This window comes from Salvelinus alpinus, chromosome 14 (assembly GCF_045679555.1).
Source record: "Salvelinus alpinus chromosome 14, SLU_Salpinus.1, whole genome shotgun sequence".
Taxonomy (NCBI): Eukaryota; Metazoa; Chordata; class Actinopteri; order Salmoniformes; family Salmonidae; genus Salvelinus; species Salvelinus alpinus.
Genome location: NC_092099.1, coordinates 53,278,323 through 53,289,811, shown reverse-complemented (window position 1 = coordinate 53,289,811; position 11,489 = coordinate 53,278,323). Strand labels below are relative to the sequence as shown.

Here is an 11,489-nt window from a genome sequence, read left to right as displayed (position 1 = left end):
TTTAGCAGTTTTAAAATTTGAACAAATTTAATCAACAATGTTCATACAACATTTGAAGAATTTACATAGACATGTTGTCCATGATACGCCTCATGCTCATGAACCTCATGCCACTCATGCTGCCCATGCCACCCATTCCCATGCCCATCTCTCTGAAGTTCCTGTACTCTCCAGGCCTCATGTACATCTGCCTGCCTCTGAAATGTGGCTGCTCATACATCAGCCAGTGGCCCTCCATCACGTTGCAGGACTGGCAGTCTGACATACGGTAACGCTCCTGGATGGAGTCACAGTCGTCCATCATCTCGTGCATCTGACCTCCGAAGTTCTCCCTCTCGTAGATCCTCATCCTGAAGTTTCCACGGTGCTGTTAGGAGGAAAGAACAGGTTTCATTGATCAGATAAATTATTTATAAACTTGTGTGATATGAGAGATTTCTATTCAATGACAAGATTATTCTAGCTTTAGATGAAATATCTCAACTTATCTCAACCTACCATGGGGATCATGCGGCTGGACCTGAAACCATCGGTCATTCCCATCATACTCTGGTAGTCAGAGTACTCTCCCCTCTTCATGAAGTACTGGTTTCCCATGTAATTGGGGCGCTCGTACATCATGAAGCATCCACTCTGGACCCTGCAGGATTGGCACCTGCTCATGTAGGAGGAAATGTCGGGGCAGTCGGAGCTGCACTCATAAGAGCGACCCTGGAAGTTTCTGTCCTCGTAGAAGGTGGCCTGAAAATAAAAAATAATCATTTCTTGAAATTAAACAATTGTACAAAACAAACATTTTAGATACATTTGCGATGCTATTCAGTCACAATGGTAACCAGGTTACCATCGGAATAAGTACAACTATCATGTTGTAGTTTAGGGTGCTAGAGCATTACAACCCTTTTGTTGAACAATCTATGAAAATTAAAGCATACGTTTTTTTAAACCTCCCCATGCTTACCCTGCCCATGTTCATGCTGGTGTTGGACATGTTTGCTCACTGTACTGCTGGTTTCTGCTCCTGAACTGACTTCCTAACGGGTTTAACCCTTTCTTTTATACCTGACCAAACCTAAAGAATCCCTAGCTCCATTGTTCAAACCCCTGACCCAGCACCATGCTATAGAGGCGCCCTGAGGCCACGTTTCCAGGGACTGGATCCCTCACTGTCTTTAGAAAGCCTGCTTCTCAATTGGCTGTTTCTCAAACAAAGTAACATAAAGACTTTTGAGAGTAGCTAGTAACAGCATTGAAATGGAAGGTTCTCCATACATTGAGCAATACTTTAAAAAAAGATTGCACACGATTTAAGACATTTAGAAGAAATCACACATATTGACTTAAAGGGGAAATCTACAGTTGAAACAATAACAAAGCACACCCCACCTCTGTTTTGGTAAAAAGCTGAAAGATGTGCCTGGAGAAATGTAATCACTCTCAAATGCATAGACAGAGCTCTGGATGTAAGGACTGACCATCCAATATATGATAATTACTGTTTTAAACATGTTTGGAGGCTATACAGCATTTGTTCACATGTACAATATTTACAAACATTGGATTCAAACAAGCTCATATTTTGGGATCTGATGGGGTACAACAGTTAAACTAAGGTCATGATGCATTTATAAGTTATATTCTTCAAGAATCAATAGGTATATATATTTTGTTCAAAGTGGCTTAACGTAGACCAACATTCCTACTCATTGAAATGATGTGGAAACAACATTGATTCAACCAGTGTGTGCCTAGTGGGTAACCAGTGTGTGCCTAGTGGGTAACCAGTGTGTGCCTAGTGGGTAACTAGTATGTGCCTAGTGGGTAACCAGTGTGTGCCTAGTGGGTAACCAGTGTGTGCCTAGTGGGTAACTAGTATGTGCCTAGTGGGTAACCAGTGTGTCCCTAGTGGGTAACCAGTGAATACATCATTAAAAGTGAGTTGTTACTTAACTAACCTTTATAGTTGATAACTGTGATACTAAATACATTTGTACAAAACTTCTAATTGTATTATGTATTTCTAAATCAAATACATCAGTAATGTATTAATTTGTTAATTAAATAGATTGAATGGGATCTTAAAATACCCAATGCAGCCGTTTTATCTCAATATCAAATTATTTCTGGGTAACAATTAAGTACTTTACTGTGAAGCATGATGGTGGCAGCATCATGCTGTTGGGATGTTTTCCTGCGGCAGGGACTGGGAGACTAGTCAGTGTCGAGGCAAAGATGAATGGACCAAAGTACAGAGAGATCCTGAAAACCTGCTCCAGAGTGCTCAGGACCTCAAACTGTGGCAAAGGTTTACCTTCCAACAGGACAACGATCCTGAGCACAAAAAAAAGACAGTGCAGGAGTGGCTTCGCGACAAGTCTCTGAATGTCCTTGAGTGATCCACCCAAAGCCCTGACTTGAACCCGATCGAACATTTCTGGAGAGACCTGAAAACAGCTCTGCTGCAATGCTCCCCATCCAACCTGACAGAGCTTGAGAGGATCTTCAGAGAAGAATGGGAGAAACTCCCCAAATACAGGTGTGCCAAGAAGACTCGAGGCTGTAATCGCTGCCAAAGGTGCTTCAACAAAGTATGGAGTAAAAGGTCTGAATACTTATGTAAATGTGATATTTCTGTTTTTATTTTTTTAAATATGCAAAAAAATCTAAAAAAACGTTTTTTTGCATCATCATTATGGGGTATTGTGTGTAGATTGATGAGGGTATGTTTTTTTATTAAGGCTGTGAGGTAACAAAATGAGGAAAAAGTCAAGGGCTCTGAATACCTTCCCAATGCACTATACAAATAACAGAAAATTTGCAACAAAAAAAAATGCAGGATGTAACATATCATACTAAATATATTATGAAATGTAATATGTGAAGAGATATCTGATATTACACAACTATATTCAAATGTATGTTTTTTTTATTTTAAGAAACATACAACATAGTGTGCTAAAAGCCTTATATTTTATATCTGGGAACTTTTATTTGAAAACTTTTTCGAGATACCTTCAGAATTACAGACAATGCATCATTGACGTTATTAAGGTGACTTTGTGTTTGCTTGTTTGCTAGCAAGCTACTTAATTATGCTATTTTAAAGAGGAAGGAAGGATAAGCAAGCGTACACAATCTGCCAAGTCACTGAACAAATGTAGCTGATTTACTATACTTCCGAGGGACTCACTGCACAACCCCATAGTTAACATCACAACCCCGAGAAATGAGAAGCTGTGGGAGGAGCCAGAACCAATTTTTTTGCTAAGTCACAAGGTGTACCCAGAGCCACTTTATAGCATTAGATGGATTTTACATTTATGTCATTTAGCAGACATTCTTATTCAGAGCAGTTTACAGGAGCAATTGGGGTTAAGTGCATCGCTCAAGAGCACATTGACAGATTTTTCACCTAGTCATTGCAGGAATTTGAATTTCTGACCTTTCTGTTGCTGGCCCGACACTCTTAGCCACTAGGCTACCTGCCTCCCCACAGTTTACCCAGTGTCCTGGGCAGCAGCAAACACAGGAAATAAAGAGGCAAACAGTTTGTCCAACTGTTCTAATTTAAAGATGACCAAAATACACACCTTGTAGTTACATTTCCAGTGTTCAATGGGCTTCATAACAAGCCAGACAAAGTTGTTTTCTAGCTAGCTAGTCTGGTAACATTTTCTATCAGATAGCTACAGTATCTAATGTTAGCTATCATAGCAACATTCTTTATAGTTCAGGATTAGATTCAATCTTCATCCAGGAACCCTGTCTACAGTGAAACAGAGAGCTCTGTTGGTGTAGAGAGCTCTGTTTATTTACTTAGATATACACTGAGTGTACAAAACAAGAACACCTTCCTTATATTGAATATATGTATATAGAGCAGAGGCCGAAAAAGTCTTCAAAGATTCTGACAGCAAGCAGGACTAAAATGTTAACACTGACATCAGCTTTAGGGAGCAGTAATTTGGTGGTCAATAATGGTGGCAATTGAAATCAGCTGTGCAGGTGATTTTAGTACGTATTTATGGTTTAAGGAGAGATCAACTGGTGATAATCTAGTGGCCATCGATGGTTACAATAGGACCTGGGGGATCCAGTCCCTGGAAATGTGGACGTCACCTCAGTGGCCTCAATAGGCCTCTATAGCATGGTGCTGGGTCAGGGGTTTGAACAATGGAGCTAGGGATTCTTTAGGTTTGGTCAGGTATAAAAGAAAGGGTTAAACCTGGTAGGAAGTCAGTTCAGGAGCAGCAACCAGCAGTACAGTGAGCAAACATGTCCAACACCAGCATGAACATGGGCAGGGTAAGGTAGTTTTTTATTTTATTTATTCTTTAATTTTCATAGTTTGTTCAACAAAAGGGTTGTAATGCTCTAGCACCCTAAACTACAACATGATAGTTGTACTTATTCCGATGGTAACCTGGTTACCATTGTGACTGAATAGCATCGCAAATGTATCTAAAATGTTTGTTTTGTACAATTGTTTAATTTCAAGAAATGATTATTTTTTATTTTCAGGCCACCTTCTACGAGGACAGAAACTTCCAGGGCCGCTCTTATGAGTGCAGCTCCGACTGCCCCGACATGTCCTCCTACATGAGCAGGTGCCAATCCTGCAGGGTCCAGAGTGGATGCTTCATGGTGTACGAGCGCCCCAACTACATGGGAAACCAGTACTTCATGAAGAGGGGAGAGTACTCTGACTACCAGAGTATGATGGGAATGAGCGATGGTTTCAGGTCCTGTCGCATGATCCCCATGGTAGGTTGAACATAGATTAATCTTTGAAAAGAAAGTATGTTTTGATGGTGGTATTCTCAACAAAATGAGTTTGCATATAATTTCACTGATCAATAAAGTAACCCTATGATGTTCTTTCCTCTTAACAGCACCGTGGAAACTACAAGATGAGGATCTACGAGAGGGAGAACTTCGGAGGTCAGATGCACGAGATGATGGACGACTGTGACTCCATCCAGGAGCGTTACCGTATGTCCGACTGCCAGTCCTGCAACGTGATGGACGGCCACTGGCTGATGCACGAGCAGCCCCACTTCAGAGGCAGGCAGATGTACATGAGGCCTGGAGAGTACAGGAGCTTCAGAGATATGGGAATGAGTGGCATGAGGTTCATGAGCATGAGGCGTATCACTGATATGTGTTAGATATCTTATATTGACCAAATAAAAGTGATTAGTAATCCGTAACATTTGAGTGTGCTACATTATTTCAATATTTTGGTATTGGGGCACAGCATAAGCGATATTAGGTTCATGAGCATGATGTGTATCATTGACTCATGCTACTATATACAATAAACCATTACATATATTGTTTGCTACTATATATAAACCATTGAGTAAAATAATTCACAAACCTATTTTAAGTGATTTTAAGCCCTTTTTCTACTTACTCAGAGTCAGATGAACTCTGACTAATCTAGCATGCTAGCTGTTCCGGTAGACTTCCAGTCACAGCACTATCGCTAGTTCAACTACCATAGACATAAACATTTCATCTATCAGTTAATTTGACTCTGGGTAAGTAGAAAAGGTCTTAATTGCCAAAGTCTCACACTATCCCTTTAATGTATCCCTTTTTAAGTGTGACACCAATTGTACCTACTGATTAATGAATGTAATATAATTTACTGTACTGTATGTTGTATCATGTTAGCATAATTGGTCTCAGCTATATGACAATGGTTGCAGGTGTGTGAACAAGAAATCAAATCTAATAACATTTGATTTGATTTGATTTGATTTCTTGTTCACACACCTGCAATCATTGTCATATAGCTGAGACCAATTATGCTAACATGATACAATATACAGTACAGTATCTAGTGGATCATTGGCAATATGATTAGCTGAACAGCTTCATTGACTCACAAATAATTTTGGGTAACACTTTATTTGAAGAGTGCCTACATAAGGACTTCATAATATTACATTTATTAAGCGTACATAACAGACAATGTTTTGTATAGAAATATACATACTGGTATACAAGATTTTAACATCTAACCAGGATTTTCCCAGGGACATTAAAGGCCACGTGGCTGGCCCCTCTTTGGAAACCATTCCACACAGTTGCTCACTGAGCAACAACTAATCATTATTGTTTAGAAAAGTCATAGTCAATCGTTCAATAATATAATAATTATTTTAGAAAAAAATGTTTATCTATAATTTACAATCTGTAGAAGCTATGAGAATAGAAATGTTCAGTACTTTTGTGAAGCATCACAGCACAGTTGAAAAATACATGGCAAATAGAGATAGCTATTAAGAGATAGCTGGGAGGAGTTGAATGGAGCTGAAGGGTGGGACTAATAACAACAAGATAACAAATGTAAAACATACGGGGTCTGTAAAATGTATATAGGTTCAGAAATTTTGTGAAATAGCACAGTTACAAATACAAATCAAACTGGATGGACATCAGAAATTGAGGAAGGCCAGGACTAAAAACAAACAAAATATAACTATTGTAGCCTTGTGCAGGTCTACAATTGTAGCCCTGATGTCCTTACACAGCTCTCTGGTCTTGGCCATTGTGGAGAGGTTGGAGTCTGTTTGATTGAGTGTGTGGACAGGTGTCTTTTATACAGGTAATGAGTTCAAACAGGTGCAGTTAATACAGGTAATGAGTGGAGAACAGGAGGGCTTCTTAAAGAAAAACTAACAGGTCTGTGAGAGCCGGATTTCTTACTGGTTGGTAGGTGATCAAATACTTATGTCATGCAATAAAATGCTAATTAATTACTTAAAAATCATACAATGTCATTTTCTGGATTTTTGTTTCAGATTCTGTCTCTCACAGTTGAAGTGTACCTATGATAAAAAATTACAGACCTCTACATGCTTTGTAAGTAGGAAAACCTGCAATATCGGCAGTGTATCAAATACTTGTTCTCCCCACTGTATATGCAGTTGAAGTCGGAAGATTACATACACTTAGGTTGGAGTCATTAAAACTCATTTTTCTACCACTCCACAAATTCAGGAAATGATGTCATGGCTTTAGAGGTTTCTGAGAGGCTAATTGACATCATTTGAGCCAATTGGAGGCGTACCTGTGGATGTATTTCAAGGCCTACCTTCAAACTCAGCGCCTCTTTACTTGACATCATGGGAAAATCAAAAGAAATCAGCCAAGACCTCAGAAAAAAATTGTGGACCTCCACAAGTCTGGTTCATCCTTGGGAGCAATTTCCAAATGGCTGAAGGTACCACGTTCATCTGTACAAACAATAGTACACAAGTATAAACACCATGGGACCACGCAGTCGTCATACCGCTCAAGAAGGAGACACGCACTGTCTCCTAGAGATGAACGTACTTTGGTGCGAAAAGTGCAAATCAATCCCAGAACAACAGCAAAGGACCTTGTGAAGATGCTGGAGGAAACAGGTACAAAATGATCTATATCCACAGTAAAACGAGTCCTATATCGACATAACCTGAAAGGCCGCTCAGCAAGGAAGAAGCCACTGCTCCAAAACCACCATAAAAAAGCCAGACTACGGTTTGCAACTGCACGTGGGGACAAAGATCGTACTTTTTGGAGAAATGTCCTCTGGTATGATGAAACAAAAATAGAACTGTTTGGCCATAATGACCATCGTTATGTTTGGAGGAAAAAGGGGGAGGCTTGCAAGCCAAAGAACACCATCCCAACCGTGAAGTACAGGGGTGGCAGCATCATGTTGTGTGGGTGCTTTGCTGCAGGAGGGATTGGTGCACTTCACAAAACAGATAGCATCATGGGTAAGGAAAATTATGTGGATATATTGAAACAACATCTCAAGACATCAGTCAGGAAGTTCAAGCTTGGTCGCAAATGGGTCTTCCAAATGGACAATGACCCCAAGCATACTTCCAAAGTTGTGGCAAAATAGCTTAAGGACAACAAAGTCAAGGTATTGGAGTGGCCATCACAAAGCCCTGACCACAATCCTATAGAAACTTTGTGGGCAGAACTTAATAAGTGTGTGCGAGCAAGGAGGCCTACAAACCTGATTCAGTTACATCAGCTCTGTCAGGAGGAATGGACCAAAATTCACCCAACTTATTGTGGGAAGCTTGTGGAAGGATACCCGAAACATTTGACCCAAGTTAAACAATTTAAAGGCAATGCTACCAAATACTAATTGCGTGTATGTAAACTTCTGACCCACTGGGAGTGTGATGAAAGAAATAAAAGCTGAAAAAAATCGTTCTCTCTACTATTATTCTGACATTTCACATTCTTAAAATCAAGTGGTGATCCTAACTGACCTAAGACAGGGTTTTTTTAAACTCAGTGAAACTCAGTGAAAAACTGAGTTTAAATGTATTTGGCTAAGGTGTATGTAAACTTCCGACTTCAACTGTATGTGGGTATGTGTATGTATGTATGTATATGGATATATATATATTTACCCAAAAGATTAATGGGGGATTGGAAATGATGCAGACAATTACATTGATGGAAGCTACAATCTATCCGCAATATTATAGCTGATCCACCCCCTAATCGTTTTTTTTAAACATTTTCTTTTTTTTAATAATAAAATACAAATATTCATTATTGTTGAAAAAAATTAAAATGTGAATTAAACTAAAGATTTTTACAAATATGAACTATAGTTGAAAGGAAAAATATGAAATCATAGATTGTTTATTGTGATGTTACAAATCATAGATTTTAGTTGAATGGGAAAAATATTGAATCATAATTTCATTAAATTATAAATATTTAGTTTTGTTGTTTTATGGAAATATTTATATATTTTTTTACAAATCATTATCCTTGCTGTTTGAAAAATATACATTAAAGTACAAATGTTTGCACAAATAACTCATATTGCATTTTCTTCTTTAAAAATAATTTTTTTTGATGAATCTGTTTTTGATATTCCAGTTGGCCCTGTATTAGTTCTTGCTAAGTAAATAACACAATCTCCACATTCATCTCTAGGTATTTTTAATTACATCTTAGAAATGGAATGTCAAAACCAGCCTTATAATGTTAGCTAGCTAGTTCTAGAGTTAAAATATATATATATATTTCACCTTTATTTAACCAGGTAGGCTAGTTGAGAGCAAGTTCTCATTTACAACTGCGACCTGGCCAAGATAAGGCAAAGCAGTTCGACACAAACAACACAGAGTTACACATGGAATTAACAAACATACAGTCAATAAAACAGTAGAAAAGCCTATATACAGTGTGTGCAAATGAGGTAGGATAAGGCAATACGGCAATAAATAGGCCATGGTGGCGAGGTAATTACAATATAGCAATTAAACACTGGAATGGTAGATGTGCAGAAGATGAATGTGCAAGTAGAGATACTGGGGTGCAAAGTGAGTGAGGGAGATATGAGTCTCCAGCTTCAGTGAATTTTGCAGTTTGTTCCAGTCATTGGCAGCAGAGAACTGGAAGGAAAGCCTGCCAAAGGTGGAATTGGCTTTGGGGGTGACCAGAGATATACCTGCTGGAGCGCGTGCTACGAGTGGGTGCTGCTATGGTGACCAGTGAGCTGAGATAAGGCAGGGCTTTACCTAGCAGAGACTTGTAGATGACCTGGAGCCAGTGGGTTTGGCGACGAGTATGAAGCGAGGGCCAGCCAACGAGAGCATACAGGTCGCAGTGGTGGGAAGTATATGGTGCTCTGGTGACAAAACAGATGGCACTGTGATAGACTGCATCCAATTGTTGAGTAGAGTGTTGGAGGCTATTTTGTAAATGACATCGCTGAATTCGAGGATCAGTAGGATGGTCAGTTTTACGAGGGTATGTTTGGCAGCATGAGTGAAGGATGCTTTGTTGCGAAATAGGAAGCCGATTCTAGATTTAATTTTGGATTGGAGATGCTTAATGTGAGTCTGGAAGGAGAGTTTACAGTCTAACCAGACACCTAGGTAATTGTAGTTGTCCACATATTCTAAGTCAGAACCGTCCAGAGTAGTGATGCTGGACGTGCAGGCAGGTGCGGGCAGCGATCGGTTGAAGAACATGCATTTAGTTTTACTTGTATTTAAGAGCAGTTGGAGGCCACGGAAGGAGAGTTGTATGGCATTGAAGCTCGTCTGGAGGTTAGTTAACACAGTGTCTTAAGAAGGGCCAGAGGTATTCAGAATGGTGTCGTCTGCGTAGACGTGGATCAGAGAATACCAGCAGCAAGAGCAACATCATTGATGTATAAAGAGAAGAGTGTCGACCCGAGAGTTAAACCCTGTGACACCCCTATAGAGACTGCCAGAGGTCCGGACAACAGGCCCTCTGATTTGACACACTGAACTCTATCAGAGAAGTAGTTGGTGATCCAGGCGTGGCAATCATATGAGAAACCAAGGCTGTCGAGTCTGTTGACAAGAAGGTGGTGATTGACAGAGTCAAAAGCCTTGGCCAGGTCGATGAAGACGGCTGCACAGTAATGTCTCTTATCGATGGCGGTTATGATATCGTTTTGGACCTTGTGAAGACATTGGTTAGCTAAAGCAGCCAGCGGATGCTATGGCTAAAAACTGCTGCTTTGGTGAATACGCCACTGACATGGCAAACCCCTATCCTAACATTAGGGTTTTAATAAGGGTTTTTGATATTTTTAAAACTCATGTCTTTGACATCCAGCTCGCCAGCATCCCTCATGGCATATTCTCAGTCCCAAGTTGTCAAATTACATTTAACTTGTTGGCACGACTGCACTTTTTAAAATATATTTGTTTAATTGATATAGCTAGTTAGTTATGTGTGTTGTAATCTTCATTCTAATCAGGAAATATAATATATGGTGTATCTCCTCAATAAGTGAAACATAACTCTGAACATTTAAACGCATGCAGAATTAGAGCTACCATACACCCATGAAATGGACATGAATTATGGTTGTGATGTACTTAACAAATCCTCATTCCACACAATGTGCTGTTTTCTAACCCAGTTAGTCACAATCTAGATACACTAACTGAGTAGTAGTAATCAGGAACATTTTGAAACATTGTCGTCAAAAAATGTTTTTTATTCTCTGTTCATTTCATTCTCATTAAAATTCTCTTTAAATAAATGTTTTACTTTTCTGAACCATTATTTAACAGGGAGTTTCTCATAGAAAAGCTGATATTGACATGGGGGACACGGGATTCATATCTGATCCAGAAAAAATATACAGTATATTGACAGAAAATACATCTATGGAGTCAGGTGATTCAATTTTAGCATTGAGTTACATTTAACACAATAGTTATATTTAACTGACTTCACTGAATGAAAGAGATCACAAGGGAATATGAATCATATGTTGAAATATAATTACAATTGTGTAACTGACTTGTAGACTCCACACCACTCATATGCATATATGTATGCAATGGTTTTCACTGTCAGAGTCCATTGTTCCTTTGAATGGTTTTGTGTTACCTGTTTCACAGTGGAAATAGGCTTTTATGTCTTTTTTGGGACCCGGTCACGTGGAAATATGACTACAGTACTTCAGC

The 11,489-nt window shown here is 39.2% G+C and overlaps 2 protein-coding genes across 3 annotated transcripts in view; one reads left to right on the top strand and one right to left on the bottom strand.

The window, feature by feature from the left end:
* LOC139539075 (gamma-crystallin M3-like) overlaps positions 1-11,489 on the bottom strand; it is a 37,071-nt gene continuing 25,582 nt past the window's right edge. Inside the window, exons 1-3 of one of the 2 annotated variants that reach the window (XM_071341795.1) lie at positions 962-1,065; positions 499-741; positions 1-367 (exon numbers count right to left, since the gene is read on the bottom strand). In XM_071341795.1, the coding sequence (XP_071197896.1) occupies positions 62-367; positions 499-741; positions 962-991 (579 nt within the window). In that variant the 5' untranslated portion in view covers positions 992-1,065 and the 3' untranslated portion in view covers positions 1-61. Of the gene's footprint in view, positions 368-498; positions 742-961; positions 1,066-11,489 lie in introns of those variants that run through there. The other variant, XM_071341796.1, reaches the window with a different exon arrangement.
* LOC139539071 (gamma-crystallin M3-like) lies at positions 4,230-5,210 on the top strand. Its single transcript, XM_071341793.1, has 3 exons — positions 4,230-4,305; positions 4,522-4,764; positions 4,893-5,210. The coding sequence occupies exons 1-3, from the start codon at positions 4,276-4,278 to the stop codon at positions 5,166-5,168; spliced, it is 549 nt and encodes a 182-aa protein (XP_071197894.1). The 5' UTR covers positions 4,230-4,275; the 3' UTR covers positions 5,169-5,210.

Coding starts and splice junctions, on each gene's coding strand:
- LOC139539071 (XM_071341793.1), top strand. CDS start 4,276: ATGTCCAACACCAGCATGAACATGGGCAGG. Junction 4,306..4,521: donor CCAGCATGAACATGGGCAGG/GTAAGGTAGTTT, acceptor TTTTATTTTCAG/GCCACCTTCTACGAGGACAG. Junction 4,765..4,892: donor CCTGTCGCATGATCCCCATG/GTAGGTTGAACA, acceptor TCCTCTTAACAG/CACCGTGGAAACTACAAGAT.